The sequence below is a fragment of the Lepidochelys olivacea genome, assembly GCF_965140295.1.
Source record: "Lepidochelys olivacea isolate rLepOli2 genome assembly, chromosome: 5".
NCBI classification, from domain to species: Eukaryota; Metazoa; Chordata; order Testudines; family Cheloniidae; genus Lepidochelys; species Lepidochelys olivacea.
Genome location: NC_140415.1, coordinates 123,501,894 through 123,528,291, shown reverse-complemented (window position 1 = coordinate 123,528,291; position 26,398 = coordinate 123,501,894). Strand labels below are relative to the sequence as shown.

At 46.2% G+C, this 26,398-nt stretch overlaps 2 protein-coding genes across 5 annotated transcripts in view; one reads left to right on the top strand and one right to left on the bottom strand.

Moving 5' to 3' along the window:
• Positions 1-1,522: 1,522 nt before the first annotated feature.
• BAAT (bile acid-CoA:amino acid N-acyltransferase) lies at positions 1,523-12,398 on the top strand. Of its 3 annotated transcripts, none has more exons than XM_084628277.1 (5): positions 1,523-1,717; positions 1,928-2,016; positions 3,505-4,002; positions 9,025-9,227; positions 10,691-12,398. In XM_084628277.1, exons 3-5 carry the CDS (start codon positions 3,540-3,542, stop codon positions 11,285-11,287), a joined length of 1,263 nt encoding a protein of 420 aa, XP_084484403.1. In that variant the 5' UTR covers positions 1,523-1,717; positions 1,928-2,016; positions 3,505-3,539; the 3' UTR covers positions 11,288-12,398. The 3 variants fall into 3 exon arrangements, with proteins under 3 accessions (XP_084484403.1, XP_084484404.1, XP_084484405.1); XM_084628278.1 differs by having other exon boundaries at positions 1,928-2,054; XM_084628279.1 differs by lacking the exon at positions 1,928-2,016.
• A 1,031-nt stretch (positions 12,399-13,429) lies between these two features.
• PLPPR1 (phospholipid phosphatase related 1) overlaps positions 13,430-26,398 on the bottom strand; it is a 178,631-nt gene continuing 165,662 nt past the window's right edge. For both annotated transcript variants that reach the window (XM_084628281.1, XM_084628280.1), the window contains exons 5-8: positions 22,402-22,652; positions 17,678-17,854; positions 16,000-16,131; positions 13,430-13,762 (exon numbers count right to left, since the gene is read on the bottom strand). In XM_084628281.1, the coding sequence (XP_084484407.1) occupies positions 13,730-13,762; positions 16,000-16,131; positions 17,678-17,854; positions 22,402-22,652 (593 nt within the window). In that variant the 3' untranslated portion in view covers positions 13,430-13,729. The remainder of the gene's footprint in view (positions 13,763-15,999; positions 16,132-17,677; positions 17,855-22,401; positions 22,653-26,398) is intronic.

Here is a 26,398-nt window from a genome sequence, read left to right as displayed (position 1 = left end):
TGTATCTCTCAGGTGCCTCCCCTGAGCCCAGTGGCGTGGTCTAATACTCCTACTTTCTAACTTCTCCCTACCTGAGCTCTGATGGACTCAGTTCTCAAATTATGAATACTCATGACTCCATATATCAGTTTCTAAAATACTAAAAATGCACAATAGGCATCTGAAAATACTAAGCTACATAATGACTTAAATAAATGTATGATAATCAAGGTGGGCCATTTCCAGCACAAATCCAGGTTTTCTCACCCCCCCTCCCTTTTTTTTTTTCCAAAAACCACACACACAAACTCACTCTCCTGCTGGTAATAGCTTATCCAAAGTGACCACTCTCCCTACAATGCGCATGATAATCAAGGTGGGCCATTTCCGCACAAATCCAGGTTTTCTCACCCCCCACCTCCATACACACACAAACTCACTCTCCTGCTGGTAATAGTTCATCCAAAGTGACCACTCTCCCTACAATGTGCATGATAATCAAGGTGGGCCATTTCCAGCACAAATCCAGGTTTTCTGACCCCCCCCCCCAAAAGGGGGGGGTGAGAAAACCTGGATTTGTGCTGGAAATGGCCCACCTTGATTATCATACACATTGTAAAGAGAGTGGTCACTTTGGATGGGCTATTACCAGCAGGAGAGTGAGTTTGTGTGTGGGGGGGGGGGGGTGCGGAGGGTGAGAAAACCTGGATTTGTGCTGGAAATGGCCCAACTTGATTATCATACACATTGTAAGGAGAGTGATCACTTTAGATAAGCTATTACCAGCAGGAGAGTGGAGTGGGAGGAGGTATTGTTTCATGGTCTCTGTGTATATAATGTCTTCTGTAGTTTCCACAGTATGCATCCGACGAAGTGAGCTGTAGCTCACGAAAGCTCATGCTCCAATAAATTGGTTAGTCTCTAATGTGCCACAAGTACTCCTTTTCTTTTTACAAATGGAACAGTTGATTCAAATCAGTGATTTAACTCAAGGCTTTCCGCTCAGTGATTTACCTGGTTGATTTAAGTCACTCCACCCTGCTTGTGAAGCACTCTCTTGGCAGTGCTGAATCAAATTAAACCAGTTTTAGTGGCAATCTGAATGGTGATGTTCCATCCACAGAGCACACAAAAGAGACTCAGGGTGACTTACATCCAGGCAGCAAGGAAAGGGTTACAGAGCTCACCTCTCCAATCCGCTTCCTAGTGCTTTTCCTTGGCCTTGCCCTGAAATCCTCCTCCTCTTTTCTGATGAAGTGGGTTTCAGCCCACGAAAGTTTATGCCCAAATAAATTTGCTAGTCTCTAAGGTGCCACAAGGACTCCTCTTGTTTTTGCTGATACAGACTAACATGGCTACCACTCTGATACCTCCTCTCTCTCTCCTGACTCTTCCTTCTCACAGGAGGGGACAGGACAGGAAGATCAGGGAGGGAAAAGGGGACGGCTTAGGAAAGAGATGCGGAGGGAAGGAGACAAGAGACAGGCTGGGAGCCTGGGAAGAAAGGGGAGGAGATTGAATCTATTGGTCTGGCCAGCCTCTCCCCTTTTAACGAGCAGTCGTTTACTGCATAATCCAGCCAAACTAAGATTTCTCGGGGCAAAGGTCTTCCTCTCAATGGTGTTTTCACAGTAGCCCTGCAGGAAGCTATGGGTAAACTGACTGGGGCTGATTTGCAATGAGACAGGATCGGACTTGGGAACAGAGGAGTCAGGCTTGTGAAGCCTAGAGGGCGCAGGTAAGAACTGGCCTCAAAGGCTTGTGCAAAACTGCTGAGCACTGGGGTGCTAAGGGCTAGATGTTAAAAGCTACGTGCCCACCTCAAACTGCAGCCAGGCACTTAGGTGCTTTTGAGAAGCTCACTGGGTGCCTAACTCCCCTTGATTTCAGTGATATTTGCATCTTCAGGTGGCTAAATATGTGTAAAAATCTGTTCTTAAATTTGCAGGAGGCTAATCTCCCTTTGTTGCATCTCAAGCCAGGAGAGGGGAAGAGAAAGGAGGTGAAAGACACTGCGACAGGAGCTTATTGTGATTGGTGAGAGAGGTAGTCTTGTGAACCTGTAGGGACTGAGGGTAGGTGTGTGAGCCTCTGTGGAATCAGCAATGTACTCAGGGAATGTCTTTGTGAGTGTGTCTGTTAGGAAATAATTAAGGGAGAATGTCCTGTGTATAACCAAGGGGTCATTAGGTAAGGGCAAAGTCCCACATTCCCAAAACAAGTGGCCTCACGCATACCAAGAATAGATTTAGGAGTCAGGGCAGCTTGGAAGTAGTCCTGGCTCTGATCCTGACTTGTTGTGTGGCTTTAGGCATGTCACGTGAGTGCTCTGTGCGGGAAATGTAAGTCACACTGTAGAACTGGACATACTGATTTTTTTCCTATATGTGGATTTGGAAAATGAGCAATTGTTTCTAACACGTGGCCGTGCATTCTGGCAGAGGATGCCCTGGAGGATGAACACACAAAGATGGTGCTTTGGAACCAGCACCTCTAGTACTAAAGTGAACAGCTCTACAGAAATAGTTCTCTGTCTTGCAGGAGTGCTGAGGCTAACTGTGTCACAGATGCTCGCATGAATGCTTGTCAAATGCTTTGAGGTCCTGGCATGGAAGGTGCTACTGAAGTACAAAACATTACCACTATTTCTGCCCAGAGAGCTGTACTTCATACCCAGCTCTCACTGTCGAGGGGCCCTCAATAACTAATACAATAGAAAAAGCAGAGACAACCAGTTGACACAAATAAAGTTGAGCACTTTGGGCACCAAATAAGTGCCTTAGCCGATACAGGCTTTCATAGGATCACTCTGCTTAGTTCTGGAAAATAATCAGCTCTCAAACCTTTCCTCTAAGGCCCCATAATTCAGAAACCCTCAGTTTCAGCTAAAGATGAGCCTGGCCTCTAACTCCCTCTGTTTTAGGTATTTACAGAGCACCAGTCCCTGAATTATCTGGGGTGCTGTAACATACTGAAAGAAAAGAGGAACAAGTTTCAAACAAAAGTTGGCTCTACTCAGTGGGATCTCAGCATGTTCTTCCTCAAACCCGGAGAAATGTGGTCCTTGTACCTCTAGCACATTGCTATTTACATCTTAACTGGGTGTGGAGGTTGCAGTAAAAACTATTCCAAGCAGGGAACTAGCAGACGAGCCCCTTGTTCTGTGATCAGCAATCCCTGTGGCATCCAGAAATCCTAAGCCCCACAATCAATCGAGCTGTTCGATGGTTTTTTCACGAGTTTCTCTGAACCGTGAGCTCCACTCAGACCTTTGATTCAGTGATACCTTGGTGACTGCCGCTGAAACCTCCTAGTGCACCACATAGCCACATGCACAAATGCTGCTCACGGTGCACAAGTGTTCACGCCATTGTGATTGCATTTGCTGTGAGCAAGACGAAGTATTACCAGGCAATGGGCTGGATGGCCTGACTTAATAGGAATCTTCCATGCCTGCCTACCTCCTATTTCAGCACACTGTAGTTTAACCGTTTGGTATTCCTTTCATCTCTACTTGTTTCCCAGGTACCTGAGGGCTACCGGCAGCCCCTGCTTTAGCAATGATCAGGCTCACAGTCACCCCGAAGATAGCCCTTGCTGATGAACCACTGAAAATCCAGGTCTCTGGCTTGCCCCCCTCCCAGCTGGTGACCCTCCAAGCCTCTCTGACCGATGAGAAAGGGGTGCTCTTCTGCTCCAAAGCATTCTACTGGTCAGATAAGGCTGGTGAGGTGGACCTGGAGCGGGCTGCTGCCACTGGAGGGGATTACACTGGTGTGCAGCCCATGGGTCTGTTTCAGTTCCTGAAGCCGGAAAAGCTGTTCCATAGGCTGATGAAGCGGGATGTGATGCAGAGTCCCTTCCGGGTCCGCCTGGACGTGTTCAACTCATATCACATGCTTTCCTCACCCCACAATCAGCCTGCAGCCAGCCAGACTGTGGAGCGGTGGTACGTGGCACCTGGAGTACAACGGGTCCAGATCAGGGGCAGCAGAGTCCGTGGAGCCCTCTTCCTCCCTCCAGGTGAGAGAATCCCCGTCTCCTTGGTTCTAGAACTGGGTGAATGAGTCCTAAATAAGGTCTTGATTCAGCAAAGCTTACTTTTTCTGTTCACGAATGGTTTGCCAACTGATTGCAATCTTCTCCAATGTATTTGTTTGCCAGATAATTTCTGTGACTAATTCCTGGCCTAAAGATTGTCCCCAGCAGTTTGTCATGGGTGTAAAAAATCTCAGCTGCGTTGGTTAGTTATGATTGGATCAATGGGTCACGTGGTGGTGATTTTGCTTTATGACTGGATGAGCATGACTTTCAGGATTCGGTTTCCATTGAGAATACTCAGATTGATGAGTTCTGACTTACTCTCAGTGACGCTCTTCCAGCATTGGCTTGCCATTTGCTGTTTCCACAAACATTCCTGCGAGTAAAACGCAAACACAAACACACACAGAGCAAAGCACATTCATTCAAAAAAATTCATTCATGAGTATTCAAATTTTCCTTGCTTTTTTCACCCAATTCCATTCCTTTCTGGTATCTCTATCTTCTCTTTTCTGTCCTCCACCTCCTTCTCATCTGCCTCGTCTTTCTACGTAAGGTATAAGCCCCAATTCTTGTGAACAGCCAGGCAGAGCTTTCTTCATCTTAGTAACCGAGCTCTCTGTGTACAAACTGGAGATCCCAAGGCGGTTACACTGTTCACGTGGAAAAACAACGATCTGTTTGCACATGCCTATCTGTGTGTGTGAATGTGTGGTGAGCAGAGGGATGGGGTGGTTGTAAAGTGCACAGTCATCCAGCTGTATGAGGGGGCTCTGTAAAGGGTCATTATTCATTTTGTGGTCTAAAATTAGAAATAGGTCTATAGGCTATTCCTGGAGCCCAGGAATCCAGTTAAGGCTCTTCTCTTTCAAAGGTCTATCTTCAAACATTTCAGGTGGGCAAGTCCTTTCCACATAACTAGAGAAATCAAGTTCAGACTCTTCCTCAGTGGTTTCCCCAATTTCCACTTCTGCACAGCCCCATCCCTCCCTAGGGTGTATAACCAGCTGAGAGGGTTAATCTACTTTTTAGACTGTAGCCTCTTTGGGGCAGGGACAGTTTCTAACGATGTGTTTGGGGCTTTGTCTAGTACCTAGTGTGGGAGTGTATTGACAAGATGAGGTATTGTTATCACATCACTTAGTTGGCTCTGTTGGACCGATTGCTTTGTTTACTTTAAATGCAAATATACTTTCATTGTCTCTGGCTTACAAAGCTTGACCCAGGACTGGCAAATCCAGGTACCTTTGTCTAGCACAATCCTGGTTATCAGCCCGACTTGGATTGCTTGGTCTAAACATGTTTTGGTAACACATTTCCAGCATACTGATATAGCTCTACACGTTAACCATACATACATCATGCAGTGATATCCATGACCAGTACGTCACCAGTTTTCATAGGATGCCTTACAACACACTGGTTAGATAACTATTCTGACAACTTTGTGTTGTCGGTAGCACATATGTCAGACTTGCTGAGATTTATTTTTACATATCACTGTGCACCCTGTGCCAGTCAGGATAAAAGGGCTCTTCAGGTCACACCATCTTGGCTGGGCTCCACGTCACAGCAGTTGTGGGGCTGTTGTCCTAGGGTTCTAGTCGATTCATCTGAAAGTAGAAAGGCAGATACCAGAATTCTGCTCTGCTCCCAGGAGTGGGCTATGAGAGGTAAGAATGGGAAAGGCTGGGTTCAGTGGCGCTGTTAGCTAGTGACAACAATTCCAGTTCTAGCCATTTTGACACTGAATCGTGTTCTCATCGTGCAAGTCGTGTTCTCGTCCATCCTCCCTGTTGAAGGAAAGGCCCAGGTAGGGACCATCGAATTGTGGAAATAAATGCGTGGTTGCACAGGTGGTGTTTGAGAGAGGGCTTTGAATTCTTCGACCATGGGATGCTGTTCCAGGAAGAAGGATTGGTACGAAGAGATGGGATCCACCTAACAAAGAGAGGGAAGAGCATCTTCGCAGGCAGGCTTGCTAACCTAGTGAGAAGGGCTTTAAACTAGGTTCGCTGCGGGATGAGACCTAAGCCCAGAGGTAACTGGGGAAGTGGGATTCCGGGAGGGAATAAAAGGAGGAGGGTGCGAGGGGGAGGGCCTCCTCATCTCCACTGAGAAAGTAGGGCAATCGGCTAGCTATCTTAGGTGCCTGTACACGAACGCAAGAAGCCTGGGAAACAAGCAGGAAGAACTGGAAGTCCTGGAACAGTCAAGGAACTATGATGTGATTGGAATAACAGAGACTTGGTGGGGTAACTCACATGACTGGAGCACTGTCATGGATGGGTATAAACTGTTCAGGAAGGACAGGCGGGGGAGAAAGGGTGGAGGAGTTGCACTGTAAGTAAGAGAGCAGTATGATTGCTCAGAGCTCCAGTATGAAACTGGAGAAAATCCTGTTGAGAGTCTTTGGGTTAAGTTTAGAGGTGGAGCAACGTGGTGGGCATCTGCTATAGACCACCAAACCAGGAGAATGAGGTAGATGAGGCTTTATTTGAACAACTAACAGAAGTTTCCACATCACAGACCCCGGTTCTCATGGGGGACTTCAATCACCCTGACATCTGCTGGGAGAGCAATACAGCAGTGCCCAGACCATCCAGGAAGTTTTTGGAGAGTACTGGGGACAACTTCCTGACGCAAGTGCTGGAGGAACCAACCAGGGGCCATGCTCCTCTTGACCTGCTGCTCACAAAAAGGGAAGAATTGGTAGGGGAAGTAGAAGTGGGTGGCAACCTGGGCAGCAGTGACCATGAAATGATTGAGTTCAAGATCCTGACAAAAGGAAAGAAGGAGAGCAGCAGAATACAGACCCTGGACTTCAGAAAAGCAGACTTTCACTCCCTCAGGGAATTGATGGGCAGAATCCCCTGAGAGCCTAATATGAGGGGGAAAGGAGCCCAGGAGAGCTGGCTATATTTTAAAGAAGCCTTATTGAGGGCAGAAAGAATAGCAAATGTGGCAGGCAACCAGCTTGGCTTAACAGAGAAATCTTTGGTGAGCTTAAACACAAAAAAGGAAGTTTACAAGAAGTGGAAACGTGGACAGATGACTAGGGAGGAGAATATAAATATTGCTTAAGTATGCAGGGGTGTAATCAGGAAGGCCAAAACACAATTGGAGTTGCAGCTAGGAAGGGATGTGAAGGGTAACAAGAAGGGTTTCTACAGGTATGTTAGCAACAAGAAGGTGGTCAGGGAAAGTGTGGGACCCTCACTGAATGGGGGAGGCAACCTAGTGACAGATGATGTGAAAAAAGCTGAAGTACTCAATCCTTTTTTTGCCTCGGTCTTCACAGACAAGGTCAGCTCCCAGACTGCTGCACTGGGCAGCACAGAATGGGGAGGAAGTGAGTAACCCTCACTGGTGAAAGGACAGATTAAGGACTATTTAGAAAAGCTGGACATGCACAATCCATGCATCCGGATCTAATGCATCCGAGGGTGCTGAGGGACTTGGCTGATGTGATTGCAGGGCCATTGGCCATTATCTTTGAAAACTCGTGCGATGGGGGAGGTCCTGGATGATTGGAAAAAGGCAAATATAGTGCCCATCTTTAAAAAAGGGAAGAAGGAGAATCCAGGGAACTACAGACCGGTGAGCCTCATCTCAGTCCCTGGAAAAATCATGGAGCAGGTGCTCAAGGAATTCATTTTGAAGCACTTGGAGGAGAGGAAGGTTATCAGGAACAGTCAACTTGGATTCACCAAGGGCAAGTCATGGCTGATCAACCTGATAGCCTTCTATGATGAGATAAGTAGCTCCGTGAATATGGGGAAAGCGGTGAACATGATATAACCTGACTTTAGCAAATACGGTCTCCCACAGTATTCTTGCCAGCAAGTTAAAGAAGTATGGATTGGATGAATGGACTATAAGATGGATAGAAACCTGGCTAGATCGTCAGGCTCAACGGGTAGTGATCAACGGCTCAATGTCTAGTTGGCAGCCGGTATCAAGCGGAGTGACCCAGGGGTCGGTCCTGGGGCCGGTTTTGTTCAAAACCTTCATTAATGATCTGGATGACGGGATGGATTGCACCCTCAGCAAATTCGCAGATGACACTAAGCTGTGGGGAGATGTAGATATGCTAGAGGTTAGGGATAGGGTCCAGAGTGACCTAAACAAATTGGAGGATTGGGCCAAAAGAAATCTGATGAGGTTCAACAAGGACAAGTGCAGAGTCCTGCACTTAGGACGGAAGAATCCCATGCGCTGGTACAGGCTGTGGACTGACTGGCAGTTCTGCAGAAAAGGACCTGGGGATTACAGTGGATGACTCATATTCAGCTTCTCAACAGTGTGCCCTTGTTACCAAGATGGCTAACAGCATATTGGGCTGCTTTAGTAGGAGCATTGCCAGCAGATCGAGGGAAGTGATTATTCCCTTCTATTTGGCACTGGTGAGGCCACATTTGGAGTATAGTGTCCAGTTTTGGACTCCCACTACAGAAAGGATGTGGACAAATCGGACAGAGTCCAGCAGAGGGCAAGGCAAATGATTAGGGGGCTGGGGTACATGACTTATTGAGGAGAGGCTGAAGGAACTGGGCTCATTTAGTCTGCAGAAGAGAAGAGTGAGAGGGGATTTGATAGCAGCCTTCAACTGCCTGAAGGGGGGTTCTAAAGGGGATGGAGCTAGTCTGTTCCCAGTAATGGCAGATGACAGAACAAGGAGAAATGGTCTCAAGTTGCAGTCAGGGAGGTCTAGGTTGGATATTAGGAAACACTATTTCACTAGGAGGGTGGTCAAGCACTGGAAAGGGTTACCTAGGGAGGTGGTGGAATATCCATCCTTAGAGGTTTTTAAGGCCTGGCTTGACAAAGCCCTGGCTGGGATGATTTAGTTGGTGTTGGTCCTGCTTTGAGCAGGGGATTAGACCAGATGGCCTCCTGAGGTCTCTTCCAACCCCAATCTTCTATGATTCTGTGAGTCTATGCTTTCCTTTCCTTGTTCATGTCTCTGGTTTTCACTCATTTTCTCTTCCTTGTTCTCCTCAGGGGAAGGTCCTTTTCCAGGGCTGATTGACATGTTTGGTGGTGTGGGTGGACTCACTGAATTCCGAGCCAGCCTCCTTGCCAGTCGTGGCTTTGCTGCACTGGCCTTAGCTTACTTTGCGTATGAAGACCTGCCCAGGTGTCTAGATGTGGTGGATCTGGAATATTTTGAGGAAGCTGCCAACATACTCTTGGGACATCCAAAGGTATTTTCTGCTCACAGATAAGTTCTATATCGTTTCTCCCTAATGCAACCACTGCTGAAGAAAGCCAACAAACCTCCATAGGGTGTAGCTTGTGTGTCTAAGGATATAAGTACCCTGCAAAAAACAGTGTTTTCTTAACTTGGGTTAGCTGACCCAGGTTAGAAGAGCAAGGAGGACACAGCAATGTGGCTTTTAACTCAGGTTAGCAACTCGAGTTCACCCCCATTCTCCCATATAATCTTTAACTTGAGCTACTAACTTGAGTCGAAAGCTGAATTGCTGTGTCGTCACTGCTATTTTAACCCAAGTTAGTTAATGTTGGTTAGCTAAGCTGAGTTAAAAACACACCATTTTTTTGCAGTGTAGACATATCTTGAATTACTGCCTGAGCCATATTGCAACTCCCTGCAATCCCCTCCATGAACGGGGTATTCTTCCCCGCTGTCACACCTGGGGAAGACAAAGATGACCAACTGCAAGTTTTATTCTCCTCCTGTTGAGTTTGCTCAGAGCTGCTCCAGACTTCAAATTATCTTTGGCCTTCTGACTAGATCTCAGTCTTCTCTGCTCCACAGAATGGGTCCTGTTGGGTCTGTAGGAAAACTAGCTCTGCGTTCAAAGAGGAACATGTCCGATCATTTTGAGTCTCACTGAGCGTTAGGCACTATAACTTGTTATTGAGCAAGGCAATAGGGTCGAGACACCAGGGTTTTTATTGAACATTTTTTTGGGGGGGGGGGGGGAATGCAATGGGATTTCCATGGGGATGGACGAGACGGAACCTCATCGAAACTTCTTCCGAAGGATGACACGTCTAGTGGTGCAACCCCATTCTCTTCGCTCATATTGCTCAGCAGGGTTAACATCACGAGGTCAAGCCCCTGCCTGCTATCTCAAATGTCTACCCAGCTATCAACAAGCATGTATGGAATCAAAGTTGGTTTTTTTTTTAAAAAAGCAGAGCTGGTGATGGTGGTGGTAGGGAGACAGAGAGAGAATTTCCAAGGTAATTATGACAGCCACATTTAAACTGGAAAATATGGGAAGTGGATACATAGTTCTGGAGATGGAGATAGCAAGATGGACATTTGCCGTTAATACTTATAATTGCACATTTAATTTAATTGCACAACTGCACGTAGCAAGCTGAATATTTACATACATCTAACTGGCCATGTGCAAATACAGTCCGCATTTGCAGCCTTGGTGTTTGCCTTGCATAATTTAAGGTGCAATGGTGAATATCCATCTTTCAGACTTATGTCAGTTGGATGCTTATGTTATCTTGACCTACTAGTGAAGGTCCAGATATCTTCGTGATGGCCACACTAAATATGCTTAGATAAGACTGTCACTGTTGTGCCACTTGATCAGAGAACAGGAATCATTAAAAGGCAGAATAAACACACAAAGGCTGGACATTAGTTTAATGTTTAATGTATTTCTTTATGGTGTGTTTTCAGGTGGGAGGGGCAGGAGTTGGTGTAGTTGCAATCTGCAAAGGCGCTGAGATTGCACTGGCGATGGCAACGTTCCTACCACAGATCACAGCCGCAGTTTGCATTAACGGGACCAGTGCCATTCACGGGACTGCGCTGCACTACCGTGATCTCCACATCAGCCCAATACCTTACAGACCTGAGTGTGTGCGGCTCACACCCGCGGGGCTGCTCTCTCTCTCCAGTGTCTTTGGGGACACTCAAGCGGAGGCAAATCAAGGTAGCATCATCCCTGTTGAAAAGGCTCAGGGTCAGATCCTCCTCGTCGTGGGAGAGAGCGACCAGAACTATGACAGCAAAGCATATGCTGAGGAAGTGATGGAGAGGATGAGGAGACATGGGCGAAAGAACTGCACCCTGCTGTCTTATCCAGGCGCTGGGCACCTGATAGAGCCCCCGGGGTCCCCGTTCTGCCACAGCTCAAGGAGCCCCTTTTTCGTCTTTCCCGTGATGTGGGGAGGTGAAGCTCAACCCCACGCCGCAGCACAGGAACATTTTTGGAGAGAGATCCAAAAATTCCTTTGGCACCACCTGTGCCCAACAGGAAGCAGCAAGCTCTGAAAACAGGGATGTAGCCGTGTTGGTCCCAGGATATTAGGGAGACAAGGTGAGTGAGGTGATATGTTTTACTGGCCCAACTTCTGTTGGTGAGGTGATATGTTTTAGTGGCCCAACTTCTGTTGGTGAGACAGACTAGGTTTCACGCCACACAGAGCTCTTCTTCAGGTCTGGGAAAGGTACTCCCAGTGACACAGCAGGGGGTAACAGATTGTTTTTAGCGTAAGTAGTTAGCGTCTATACACATGCACTCTACCTTGAATGGTCCCTTAGAATATGTGCTAACTACATATGTGAAACAATGGTTCCATCTTCTAGTCAGCTGGGATACTCGGAGATCCTTTCCCAGACATGAAGAAGAGCTCTGTGGAAGCTCGTCTCTCTCACCAACAGAAGTTGGTCCAATAAAAGATATTACCTCACCCAACTTGTCTCTCTAATAACCTGCACAGGACGGTTCTTAAAAAAAGTCTCCCTTCATCCATGCCAGGGAATCAATGGTAGAACTATTCTCACTGATCTGGTTTCAGCTGTAGTGGGGTAGAACCTGTAAGAGGCAGACCTGCACACTTTGGATCTACCTCACCCAGCTGACAGAAACACGGTTCTTTCTCATCTCCTTTCTATTGGTGTTTGAAAATGGCTGAGCTGCTATTGCAGAGAGCAGATTTCACTGGGCTTTGGCTCAAGGCCCAAGTGTGGAAACCTGAGACCTATCAGTAGTTCCATCGGGGGTCGCTCAGGAACCCTAAGACCAATCCCATGTCTACATTCTGCCACTCCCAAGGCAAAAAGTAGATTCCCAAGACAATAGCAAGCCAGAAGAATCACGTATAAGGCAAGACACAAAGAACCATCCCAGCATTTCTTCAAAAAACAAATGACAGAACCCTGGATGCAAGTTTTTTTGTGATTTTTTTTTTCCATCGGTTTTGGGAAAAAAATATACAAAAAAGCCAAGAAGCACCAACTTGGAAGAGTCAGGTAAACATTCCAGTGAAAGTACAGAGAGAGGCTCTATTCCTTAAAAGGGCTATACATCAGTTATCACCATGCTAGAAAAACGAGAGGCAGGAAAACCTGAAGAACAAATAAAAGCCACAAAGTGAAACTATTGCTCTGGTTCTGTTTGTTGTAAAGAGGGTCCCCTTAGTTTATTTCTAACAATACTGTGCAAACTGTAGAAGAGCAGGTTTGTTAAAAACTCTGGACAATATGATTTACAAAAAGTGCAGACTCAGCTATTATGGCCTGTGCTGTTTATTCTTATGGCTCACTGGAGGCTCGGAATGAAACAGCATGCTAGACCCCATGGAGATCATCAGGGCCAAATTGACCTCTTGGTCACACCAGTCCAAATCCCAAGTAACTCCCTTGACTTTAGTGATTTTGCTTTTCATTTGCACCAGTGTAACAAAGGACACCGATTAAGTGCAAGGTTCATGTTAGGACACTATAATGCAGTTATGAAACATGGACACTCCCACCTAAGAAAAATCTGGGGCAAATCCACAGTAATGCCCTCAAGCCCATATGGCCCTATTTCTGCCCTTAAATGTGCACACCTTACCTCAAGCAGGAGTTGTGTGCGTATATCCGAGGGTGGAACTGGGCCCTGCACCAATGCTATTGTCAATTGGAGTACCGTGGGTCGTCGTTGCAGAATAGTCGAGCATTTTTTAAAGTGACCAACTTATTCTCACAAACATCAATTACAAACACTGACCCTATTATTTTAGTTATTTTCTAAGAACTAGCACAATCTTCCTCCTGCCCCAGCTCAATCAGGCCCTGATACAGCAAGATTCTAAAGCCCTTCCTAACTTCAAGCACATGAGTTGTCCCATCAGTTTCAATTGGATTATTCCCATACTTAAAGATAAGTACATGCTTAAGTAACTTGTTGAATCAGAGCCTGAGGGTGTAATATTTGTCAGTACCCTTTGGGCTAGATTCCTGATCTCAGCCAAATCTGAAGTATCTTTATGCAGCTAATACAGATTTACACTAAGATTCCTGAGGTCAGAATCTGTCCCTTTGTTTGAAGTGTTTCCTATGATAACAAAAGGTAAAAGTGAATTATTATAATTATTTTATTTCAATGTATATAAAACAAAAAAGGAAAAGTCTGTGTACAAATATCACATAACAACATCAACAAGTCCATAGATGTAGTTCCTCAGTGCACACTTTAAACAAGAAAAGAGGTTGGGTTCTTTTTGTTTGTTTGTGTTTTGTTTTTAAATTCTGGCATAAATATATTAAAGCTGACAAAAAAATCCGGGCAAGCTACATCACTTCCTCATACAAAAAATGTACAAAACATCAGCCTCTAACTAGACATAACATAATACTGGTTGTCACTGTTGGACATTTAGTAACTGTGTGTCTTGGAGCATTGTACTGAAGGGTAATAAAAAATAACTTCTCTTGCCATCTTCCAGCTCAGGTTACTTCAGTCATAGAGGCAGAGTGATTCTACAGAGAGGAAAATGCAAACACAGGAAAGCTTTCAATACAGTTTGATTAGGGTGTCGAGATATTTGAAAGGGAGGGGAAGAATCTGTATACTGACTCATCGGGAAATAGTCCCTCAATCTCTAAGAGCTTAAAAAGAAAAGATCACAGCAGAGGGATCATTGCTGATTCTTAACCCGGGCCAAGATTTCCAAGAGAAACTAGTGATTTTGGGTGCCTAACTTGGGACACCTTAAAGGGGCCTGGTTCTCAAAGTGTTGAGCACCCTTCTCCCCACCCCTTGAAAATCAGGCCCCAAATTGGGCACTGCAGAATTGAGCCACCCACACTCACTGGTGGCTCTTGAGAATCTTGGTGCCAGTCATATTCCTAATTTGGAATCTCAGGGGACTTCAGTTATAAATGCAACCCCAGGGAGAGTTCTCCCTTCCTTATGGACTGGACTAAGCTCTATCCATGGACAGGTGCCATGCAGCTACAAAGGAGAGTGACTCAAGATGCACTGGATGCAAATGTTGTCTAACAATTCTGTCCTCATGCATGCAGAGCTCTGCAGAAAATGGTCCAGCTGTCCATGCAAACTGTGCATATGGGGGGAAATGGGTAAAAGGGGGCATGTTGGGTCCTGCCCAGCTTGATGATCCTGTAGTGCTAGGCGAATTCATGTCAGGGGGCAAGGAAATATAATGTAGAGCTTACACATGCATAGAGGTGGAATAAATCTAGCATAGCAATGCACAGCCAGCAACAATCCAACAAAAAGATCAAGCGATGGAGAGGTGCATATTGTGCAGACACAGCCAGGGTAATAATACTACCACCCAAGGTAGACATAACCTCCTTGGCTGCCAGTATCCTGCACCTCACCGTGCTGCTTTGAGGGGATGGGGCATCCGTTTGGTAGGGCCATTCCATAACTATGGTACTTGGGAGGTGCAAAGTAAAATGAAGTGGGGCCATCTGCAGAAACCTGTGCAGCTGGGGGTGGATCCCTTTCCCATATTTGTAGAATTAGTCCAATAGGTAACCACTCACATGGTAAACCATAGAGTAAAACCTCACTCTGGGCCTACTCAGTGTATGTGTTTTTACAGCCTGATCCAGAGCCCACTGAAGTAAATGGAGACTCTTGCTGGCTTCATTGGGCTTTCGATCAGGCCTTTCGGCAGTTCTCACACCTAGAAGGTAGACTTTGGCCTTCTTTATTTATGCCTCATATATCAAAAAGCCGCAGATATTTATCTGTATCTGAAAAGACAAAGCACTAATATTTCTATATACACTGAGTATGCTTGCCAGGTTGGTCTTCAGTTTTTTGACAAAAAGTCAAAATTTCCCTGAGGAAAATCCCTCATTTGCTGAACATCTGTAATATCTATACATAATTTCATTTCTGCAGAATGCAGTGCCATTCTCTTAAAGTACTAGCGTTTCTTTACCAGGAAAAATAGGTAGGGCACAACAGGTATATTTTGAAGCAAAAACCTCTTATATCAGGCAGCCTGATTACTGGGGGCAAAGTCTTCTTGGTTGCACTGTACAAACAATGGACGTGAAAAGGGTAGCCTCAATGTAAATGAGAAGAAAATGTCCCACTGCTCATCCTGGATTACTCAGTTGCAAACATGTAGGAAGTTTCTGTTTTTCTGCTGCTGAGTTAGAGAATGGTTTGCTGGTTATTATTATTACAGAGGATGCTGAGCATCCCAATGGCCCATGAAGAGGAGGTGTGAGGGCTTAGGTTCTGTCCCAGACTTAGGACCACTGTACAGCACATCTGAGTCTGTGTTCTGGATTACATACATGAGTGTCAGATTTAAGGGAAAGAGAGGCATTGTAAGGAGAGAGTTCCAAAATGCAATCGGACAGAATTATCAACCGTCCTCCCCTAATTTTCTGCCGAAGCACCCAAGGAAAGGGTGAAAGTTTATTCCCCAAGCAACATGTGTGAAGATTCGTTGTCATTGATTGCATATGCTAAATCTTGCCTCTTCAGCTGTAGATGTGTGTCTGTGGCATTTGACATCTACAAGGCTGGGATACAAGGGATATGTTAATAGATATGTATAATGGAACAAACTCATCTCTGGTATAACTCCACTGTCTTCGCTGGAGTTACACTGGGGATGAAACTGGCCCCACCATTGCATGTTTACAGTGAGGTTAAAAGGTGCTTTTACTCAGCTGTGCCTGACAGTGTTTCTGATGACTGTCTGTGACTGAGGGATTTACGGTACCTGTGCACTCAATGTCTCCAGGGGACTTTCCACTCTTGGAAAAGCCATGAGGGGCATCCCTCGGGGATCTTCAGGCTTCGGTTTAGAAGGAGCTCCATGTGTTCCTTTAAAGTTATGGACAACACACATTCCCTGCATGATGTGGAAAAAAGAGCTAAGTCATCATATGACCTCCACCAGTAGGCTTTAACTAGAACCTTTGCCTTCCAAGCATTAACTTGAAACAGCAAATTTGGGTCCTGATCCAAATTCTTTCAAAGTTCTGGGTATGTCTGGAGAGGGATTGGATTCCAAACCATCTCCTTTTCAGAACTGGATGACTGGCAATGTGATTGACACAGCTGGGAGCAAGGGGCTATCTCAGTAACCTGGCCTGTGTAACTGTTACCTGTGGATATGAACCATTATTACTGTTACTTTATTATGTTCCAGAGAACAGAAGCCTTGATTACAATTGTGTTACACTTTTAGAACCACTAATTGTAATTGGCCCTGCACTCTACAGGCCAAACTTTGCATCATGATATGTGATTCCCAGACAAGTAACATTCAGGACCTCCCATTCCATTAAAAGAGCAGGGATCACTCCTGATGACACCAGGCTCAATTATTCATGCTTTAAAGCAAAGACCATGCCCGTATCATGCCTAGTTAAGGAGAGACTTGTCCATCCCAGGCCTGATGTTTGCATCCTCCCTGTGTGGTGCTTGAACTACTGTTTGTAGGGGGCTGCTGTATGTCTGAAAGGATGTTTCACGGGAGTCACATTGTTTCAGACCCTGCAGGTCACACAGCAGCACACTTGGGCAGTAACACACATTCATTGCTAAGCACTCAAAGGCAGAGGACTCTGGAGGTTTTTTGATACATTTTAATTCTTCTTAATTGGAACCGGGCACATTTCTCAATACAAATGCCTGAATTAGCTAACAAGGGAGCAAGAAGTCCGAGGTCTCACCCCGAAAGATGCCATTTCTGGGCACTTTGAGCATTCCAGACCCAGGGGCCTTTGGTGGGGAGATCCCTGGCTGGTACTGTTGACTATCCCATGTCATCTCATGGGGGTGAAGAATCATCCCAAACCCCTCGTCTCAAGTGCCAGGGTGGGAGACACATGTCTCCCAGACAGGCTCAGCTTTGAGCCAACCTGATTCTCCTCTCTGTTACACTTCTTTGAAGTTTGTGTGATTCCCCTGTAACAAAGTGGAAAACCAGGCTCTTTGTTTAGAGCCTTATACACTCAAAGTCAGATCTCGAATCCCACACTTGCCAAACAAAAGACAGCCAACGAGGCTGTGAAGCATGGGTACCAAGACTCGCATAGGCAGCAGCCTTAGGGCTACCATGCTGCCCTTCCGGCACCTGCTGCATTCTTTTGCATGCCAGAAGCGCTTTCCCAGGACAGCCTCAGAGTCGGCACTTTTCAGTGATTAAAATACCACGGAAATGTGTGTAGATACAAGTCTAACATCACATTCGCCCTTTTAATTAATATCAGCCTGATTTCATGTTAGGTTTTGCTCTGAAGATAAATCCAATTAGATGACACTTGAATTAGCCGTTATAGGGTTGTGGGTTGAGTATTCAGCTGTGAAAGACACCTATAGTATTACCATGAGAATTTTTCTCTGACTTTAGATTGTCCTGACATTGGGCGGGAGAGGACTAATTGGCTTACCAGAAACAACGCTACCGCGCTTCCCAAGATGAAGCCTGCAATCACATCCGAACAGTGGTTTCGATACTCGGAAACTCGATTTAGCCCGGTGAGGAAGGCAGCACAGAGGGTCCCCAGACACAGCACAGGCTTTGCTAGTCTGCTGCTCTTTGTTTTAATTGTGCTTGTGATGTACATCTGAAACACAGCGCAAGCTGCACGTGAAAGGGCATGGACAAACACACAGGTCATTTTTCATCTACACATGTTGTGCCAAGCAGGAATGTGACAGATGCTCTGACCCCTTGCATTCTCAGGGGGCTTGTGTAGCTCAGAGAGGGGCCTCAGAAGGGGAAAAGATATTGGAGACAGATGGCTTCAGCGTGTCTAACATCCACTCAACCATATCCAGCAACAGGGCAGTCAGGGCTGGTATAAAAGGGCACCGTTCCCTTGGCTACCAAAGTCGTACAAGAATTTGCACGTGTGCAGTTGAACACTTATATTGCATAGAGGCTATGTGAGCCAGGGATCTGTGCATCCACCCAGCCAGATGCAAATCCCCAATTTTTGCAGACACATCCCCATGCAAACTAGGCGCGCAAGTGACCAAGTCGCGTCAGTTTGAAAACCAGACCCTGGGCATTAAAAGCAACCAATCACACCCTTTTTTCCTGCCATGGACCTTTGTTTTGACTTGGGGACTTAATAAGTGGGGGAGGTTTAGGTTGGATATTAGGAAAAACTTTTTCATTAGGAGGGTGGTGAAGCACTGGAATGGGTTACCTAGGGAGGTGGTGGAATCTCCTTCCTTAGATATTTTTAAGATCAGGCTTGACAAAGCCCTGGCTGGGATGATTTAGTGGGTGTTGGTCCTGCTTTAAGCAGGGGATTGGACTAGATGACCTCCTGAGGTCCCTTCCAACCCTGATATTCTATGATTCTATGATAAGTGATAGAAGTGGAGAAGAGTATGGGAGGGTTTGTTACTGAGAACTTACATGGTAAGAAGTTGTCCTGTGCTCAGAAATATCTGTTCAGTAAACTCCACAAGCTGTGTCAGCTCATTCTTTTAAGGGCATTTTGACAAAGAAAATAAACTATGTGAGGAGCAATTAACAGCCATGCACTAATTTCAGAGCCTGTGATTACAGGAGTAGCATGAATACAAGGATACTGTAACAACTAAAAAATTTGACAGCATAATGATAACCAAGTAAACACAATGGAATCCTCCCCAGTGAGAGGTTAAGTGTGAATTTCTTTATGCCTTCCAAACACAGCATGGCTTTGTTAAGCAAAGCAAATGCATCAAGTGTGCTGTTACTTTGCTTGTCAAAAATGTCTCCAGCAACAGATTTCTCTAGTGTGCCATAAACAATAGGCTCTGCCACCCCCAAGGGTGATGGGGACCAGGGGGCTTTTGTCCAGGAAGTGGGATGATCAGGACGATCCAACTGTAATATTCATTGGTAAGTTATTACCTTGTATGTAGTGCCCTATAGCTGCTAGCTTGTAAATGGACCTGAGCCGCACATTATTGGCTTGATCCGGGCAAAGAGCCAGCAGAGGGTTTGCAAATCCACAGACACACCGCGAGAAGCAGGAACGTTCCTTTGGTAGCTACTGTATAATGCTGAGGGCTGGTCAAAACATTTCCATAATGGGAAACTGGGTTTTCACCAGAATAAAAACATTTCATGGAAAACGTCAGCTTTCCTTGAAAAAAAAAATATTTTTTTTAGTTGGAAAACCAAACATCCCCAATCTGAAAATACATTGATTTTCAGCCAGTATCTTTTGGTTGCTGAAAACTGAAAGGCAGACAGCACAACAAGAGCTGTTCAAAGAGTGGAGGTACCAGTTTGCTGGCAATTTTGAAAAATCAGAAAAATCGTTTCAGGTCGAACCGAAAACAATTTTTTTTTTTCAAATTTTCAATGAATCAAACCGTTACAAGAAAGTGTTTCAGGACAAAGCAAGATTGTTTTGACTGAGTATTTAACCTTTTGCATTTAAAAAAAATTAAAGCCATTTCAAAATGCAATGAACTTTTCACATCCCTGAGCGATATAGCTAGTTGACTTAAGTTTTAGGTGTAGACCAGGCCACACTTGTGCTGGCCACTAAAGTAGGGGGTGGAGCCAAAGCTCTACCCATTCTTGCCCCTTCCTACCCGGATGCTTGGGACAAGGTAGGCCAAGCAGGGGATTAAGGAGAAGTCTTACTCCCCTGTGCAAGAGTGTGTCCCAAGTCATGTTCTAGCCCTTAATGTTAGTCCCATATCACTCCCCTCCCCAATAGCAAATTCGTGCATGGAAGAGACGGTTCCACTGCTGGGTTAAAGGAGGACACAGTCACCTCCATGCTCTGCCCTCCAGACCTGTGGAGGGTGCCCCATGGGTCCATGCTGGGGGATGGGGGGGAGCCGGGGAGCAGTGGCCCAGCCAAAGGCAGGGCCTGCAGTGGAAGCACATTGTCCTCCCTCCAGCCCAGAGAAGGTTCCCCAGAAAAGTTACATCAGCTTGGGACTGTATTATCCTTTCTGTGGAGTCTTGGCCCTCTGGGGAATCGGGGGTAGCGCAGGCCAGGAGGAGACCGGGGTAGTCTGGCTCTAAAGGTATTGTTCTGGGGGAGGGCTATCAGTGACAGAGTCAGTGAAGAGAGGTGCAGCCTGCATCTCAAAGCAAGTAGCCAAAACACCTGCTGCTCCCAAAAGGGTATGTCTACACTGCAATTAAACACCCGCAGCTGGCCTATAGCAGCTGACTCGGGCTTATGGGGCCCAGCCTGTGGGGCTATAAAATTGGGGTGTAGATGTTCGGGCTTGAACTGGACCCCTCGAGTGGGGAGGGTCCTTGATTCTGGGATCCAACCCAAGTCCCAGTGTCCACACTGCAATTTTACAGCCCCACGAGCCTGAGTCAGCTGACACAGGCCAGCCATGGGTGTTTACTTGCAGTATAGACATATACAAAATGCTATCTACCAGGAGCTTATTTTCCTGCATTACTATTATTATTCATTTGTGCTAGTGCTCATGATGAGCCAGACACCTTCCAAACACCCAAAGGCGATCCCCGCTGAAAGGAACTCACAATCTAACGACAGAGATCAGGGGAATAACAGTAAGCAGCTTAGACACAATTTATATTGCTCTAAACTATACACTTTTGCAGCTATAGCTGTGTCAGTCGGGGTGTGAAGAGGTGTGATCCCTATGGGGTGACCAGATGTCCCGATTTTATAGGGACAGTCCTGATATTTGGGGTTTTTTCTTATATAGGTGCCTATTACCACCCTCCCGGTGCTGATGTTTCACACTTGCTATCTGTTCACCCTAGGTCCCTGACCAACACAGCAGGGCCAACAGAAGCACCTAGTGTAGACACACTGTAGTGTAGACACACTGTAGTTACACTGGCAATACTGTGTTTTGGCTGGTATCGCTTATTTCACTTAGGGTGGGCTGGGGGTGGGGGTGGGGTGGAAGGGCAGTTTTGTGGTATAGCTCTGCCCCCACTGGGAGCACTTTTTGCCAGTCGAGTGTCCCTAGTATTCCTAGTGAAGCAAAGTGCTCCGAGTGCGGTGATGTTCCTAGGCTAGCTAAGTTCACGCTTTTGTGTCACTTTTATCGTTCGTGTGACACACAAGAAAAATATGCAACAAACAAAACAGCAACGGCCTTGTCTTTCCTACTCTGAATATAATTAGTGGCCTTTGCGTCTCATTCATCAGCTACCAAGGAACGTTTAAAACATTCAGCATTAAGACATTGAAACGCTGCATTTGCTGCTACACCACGAAGAGAGAACAACTTTCTTGGGCCCAATCCTGCTGTCTTCGAGCCAGACTCTGCCACTCTTACTTTGAGTGGGACCTAACTTTCTGAACAGTCTCATTGATTTCATGGAGTCTGCTGGTGGATCAAGATGCTACTCAACCTGAGCAAAGGAGTCAGAATCTAGTCCATTGCAATGAATGGCAAACCTACCAGTGTCTTCAATACTGTTATAATCCTTACTGTATCACTTAAATAGCCCTACACAAACTGTAACTAGTATCGCAGTACGATGTTATAACGTTGCCAGAGAAAACAAAGGCGGATGATTATTTTTAGACGGGCTTTTACAGACGTTGACTATTCCCCATATGGCAGGAAAGCATTATTGCCTTTAAACTGTACACCAAGGACTCGATCTTACCTTTATTATGATGGCAAAATTGTAAGACTGCCTTTAATGGGACCTTTGCTTCTAAGAGGAGTTTACGCCTAACAGGGGACTAAAATTTAGCCCAAGCAAACAAGACTCCCCCCAGAATAGTAACATTTAGCACTTGATATTGTACGGACACTAAGGAATAGCAACTAGCTTTCCTGTGAGGTAGGTATTATCATCATCATTTTACAAGTCAGGAAACTGAGGCAGGGAGGTGTGGTGACTCACCGTGGGCCACATAAAGTCATTGGCATAGCTGGGATTAGAACTGAGGATCTCCTAATTGCCAAACTGGTCCTCATGCCTCCAGATAAGACTGCCCCTCACTGGGAAAGTAATGGGAGTTACACTTGATTACACCAGGGCTGAATTTGGCCCAGAAAAGCCACTGACCCCATGAAAAAAGAAGGGCTCTTCCCCATACAGCACAGACAAAAGAAAAATATAGGTGAGATTTAAATGAAACAGAGTAGCTATAGCAACTGAAACCTGTCATGGGAACTGGCAAATAACACATGCACTCACCGTGGCATAAAGGGCTGAGTAAATGCTCAAAGCAGCATGTTTGGATGGAAAGGATCTCCTTGCCTTTTCAATCACCTCCAGGTCCCCGGTGCAGATATTCCCATTGTTTATGAACTGATGGTGAGCCCGGCAGTCGCTCCCCGTGTAGTTGGGTTTACACACCGTTAGGAAGTAAGGAGCCAAGTTCCCAGTCACTACCTGGCCAGCATTTACAAATATGTCAGTGGCAAAAAGTCCAAATGCAAACACCCCTGTGAAAAGGTTAAAAATAATAATTATTTACAAATGTTTAAAACATTCCTGGAGCAGGAGACAAACAGGAGTAATGAGAGACAGAGGCCAAACCCTGCAGTCCTTACTCAGGCAAAACTCCCACTGACGTCAGCTGGAGTCTTACCTAACGCCCTGATTCATGAAAGCACTTAAGTGTCTGCTTAACTGTAAGCATGTGCTTAACTCCCAGTAAGTCCCATTGACTTCAATGGGAAATAAGCATATGCTTAATGTTAAGCAGACACTTAAGTGCTTTCCTGAATGAAGGCTTAAGCGATGACTGGTCAAGGACTTTAGGATTTCACCGGAAAACATCAAATCAAAATAATTCTCATAAAGTTTTCCTGATGCCAAAGACCGTGACCCTGTAATGTCTTATGCATGTGCTAACCTATAAGTATGTGAGTAGCTAGGACCATTTGTATGCTTAAAGTTAAGCATTATGTAAATGTTTACAGGACTGGGACCAAAGACGGGCAGAAAACTGTGTCCCCTACTGTAATGCAAGAGGCTAAGGAAGCAATCTTAAAAAGACACTATCGGATTATTGAGCCTCAAAGTTTGATTTATCAGAGAAGGAATGTCCTCTGGATTCCCAATATCCACCAGTCTGATGCCAAGAAACCTAGATTCTGATCCAGCAGCACTGACCATTTCCCACAGGCCAGATTCTGCCATCTTGACTTACGGTGAACCGTACCTTACTTCTTGAGTTGCCAATGGAGTTGTTAGGTATTACTCACCTTGGTAGGGTTGCCAATTTTCTAATGGCACAAAACTGAACACCGCTTCCCCGCCCCTTCCCGCTCCATTCCCTCCTCCCTCCGTTGCTCACTCTCCCCCACCCTCAGTCACTTTCACTGGACTGGGGCAGGGGTGTGAGGGCTCTGGCTGGGGGTGCAGGCTCTGGGATGGGGCTGGGGATGAGGGATTTGTGCTGTGGGAGAGGGCTCCGGGCTGGGGCAGGGGGTTGGGGTGCGGTATGGGCTCTGGGTGGGGCCAGAAATGAGGGGTTCAGGGAGCAGGCTCTGGGATAGGGCAGGGGGTTGGGATGCGGGAGGCGGTACGGGCTCCGGCTGGGGGTGTGGGCTTTAGGATGGGGCCAGGGATGAGGGCTTTGAGGTGCAGGAGAGGGCCCAGGGCTGGGGCAGGGGTTGGTGTGTGTGTGTGGGGGGGTGGGCTCTGGGAGGGAGTTTGGGTGCGGGAGGGCACTCGGGGCTGGGGCAGAGGGTTGGGGTGTGGGAAAGGGTTCAGGGTGCGTGGTCCCGGCGGCACGTACTGCAGCTCCCAGGAAGCAGCCGCCAGATCCATGGAGCCCTTAGGTGCATGGGCAGCCAGGGAGGGCCGCGCGTTGCCTTCACATCCGCAGGCACTGCCCCCAAAGCTCCCATTGGTAGCGGTTCCCGGCCAATGGGAGCTGCAGAGCCAGCACTCGGCGGGGGCAGCACAGGGAGCCTTCCTGGCTGCCCATGTGCCTAAGGGCTGCAGGGACCTAGCGGCCGCTTCTGGAATCTGCGTGGAGCTAAGGCAGGCAGGGAGCCTCCCTTAGCCCCGGTCCCTGCTGCTCTGCTGACCGGACTTTTAACAGCCCAATCGGCAGTGCCGACCAGAGCCACCAGGGTCCCTTTCTGACCAGGCGTTCCGGACGAAAACTGGACGCCTGGCAACCCTACACCTGGGGAAAGGTGAGCAGAATCTGTGCTCATGTGACCAGTAACACGGATGTCAATGGGAGCTCCCCTTACAGTGCACAGTCAGGGGGGACAGCAGAAAACACACATGTTAAACAGACCCTATTTCCAGAACCACCCTCGCATCAGTGTAAATCGCTCCTGCAAGCCTTGCATGCTCCAAGCTCCCAGCGACGTTAATAGCAGTTTGATGTTTGCATGGCTGCAGTCCTGGGCCCCGTCAATGGTGAACATTCATAAACAAGGAAACAAGAGAAGGCCCAGCTGGCTGGCTTGTGCTCTGCGCACCACATATACATTGGGGGCCAGGATGAAGGACAACCAATAGTTAATGCCTGGAAAAAGACCGCAGTGGTATGCATTGTAGCAGGTTACTCTAACAGCCTGTTTTATAAGAACACCCTGCATCTCTGTGGTACCTCCCAGCCAAAGACCTCAAAGTGCTTTACCGACATTAACAAATGTACCCCCGTACAGCAGCTACTAGTCTTCCCATTTGACAGACAGGGAAACAGAAGCACAATTTTCAAATGTGTCCAGTTAATTTTGGCTGCTTTGAAATTTGAGGTGTCCCACTGAAGACAACCTGAATCTTATTTTCAGCAAAGGAGGCACCATTGGCTCCAGCCAAGGTCAAGGGGAGCTGTGGGTGCTCAGAATCAATCCCTAGCTGTCTCAACCTGGACACCAAAGTTGACAGACAGTTTTAAACACGTGGCCTGAATTTCTTGCTTGAGGCCGTGTGGAAAACTTGTGGCAGAGCTGGGAGCGGAATCCAAATCTAGAGCTGGGACTGGAACCCAGGTCTGTGCTTTAACTCCAATATCCTCCTTCCCCCCTTTCACACTTCAAATCATTTAAACATAAATTATGTAGGTTTTAATCATTTATATGAATTGACCCCTATGTCTTGGCCATATTCCAAAACAGGTAACTCTAAGCGCCTGCTGCAGTTTAAATTTAAAACGGTATTGTCCCCCCTAGCCCCCCGTCCTACACTACAGAGTAATGTTGCTGAGTGCTGCTAAACAGCTGCTGTCTTCCACCCTAGAGATGGCTGCATTTCAGTGGTGGGTAACATCATTCTTATGAATCCCTTACCTAGTTCAGTTTTCAGAGTAGCAGCTGTGTTAGTCTGTATTTGTAAAAAGAAAAGGAGGACTTGTGGCACCTTAGAGACTAACCAATTTATTTGAGCATAAGCTTTCGTGAGCTACAGCTCACTTCATCGGATGCATGCAGTGGAAAATACAGTAGGGAGATTTTATATACACAGACAACATGAAACAATGGGTGTTACAAAACATACTGTAACAAGAGTGATCAGGTAAGGTGAGTTTTTTCTCTCCTGCTGGTAATAGCTCACCTTACCTGATCGCTCTCGTTACAGTGTGTATGGTAACACCCATTGCTTCATAGTCTCTGTGTTTATAAAATCTCCCCACTGTATTTTCCACTGCATGCATCCGATGAAGTGAGCTGTAGCTCACTAAAGCTTATGCTCAAATAAATTTGTGAGTCTCTAAGGTTCCACAAGTCCTCCTTTTCTTTTTCCTTTCTGTTGTCGGTCTATTATTATGTGATGGATTACTGTATCTATGGCAGTTTGCTTTGATCCTCGTTAATTTTATGAAAAGAGCTGTTCGGTGAATTGTACTTCTGGCTCCTTTCTTATGTCGCTGTTTGGGACTTCTATCACTCTGAATATAGCAATCAAAATAAGACTGAAAAAAATACACAGCTCACCAGTGAAATAAACGTAACCATAGTGTTTCCAGCTCTTAGGATTTCATCAAGAGCTTAGGTGCTTTTCTTGAAGCTCCAGGTGCTGGTTTTATGTGAATACCTAAGAATCTCAGCTTTCTTACGTTAAAAAAAAAACCTTGCTGTCATGGTGGTGCAGGAAAACTTGAAAATGTGACCCCCTCAAAGCTTCAGAACCAGAAAGCAAATTAAAAAGACCCAACACTTCTTATTTCGAAATCTCAGTGTAGAAGTGAGAAGTGTAGAAGATCTTTTTATACACACAAAGC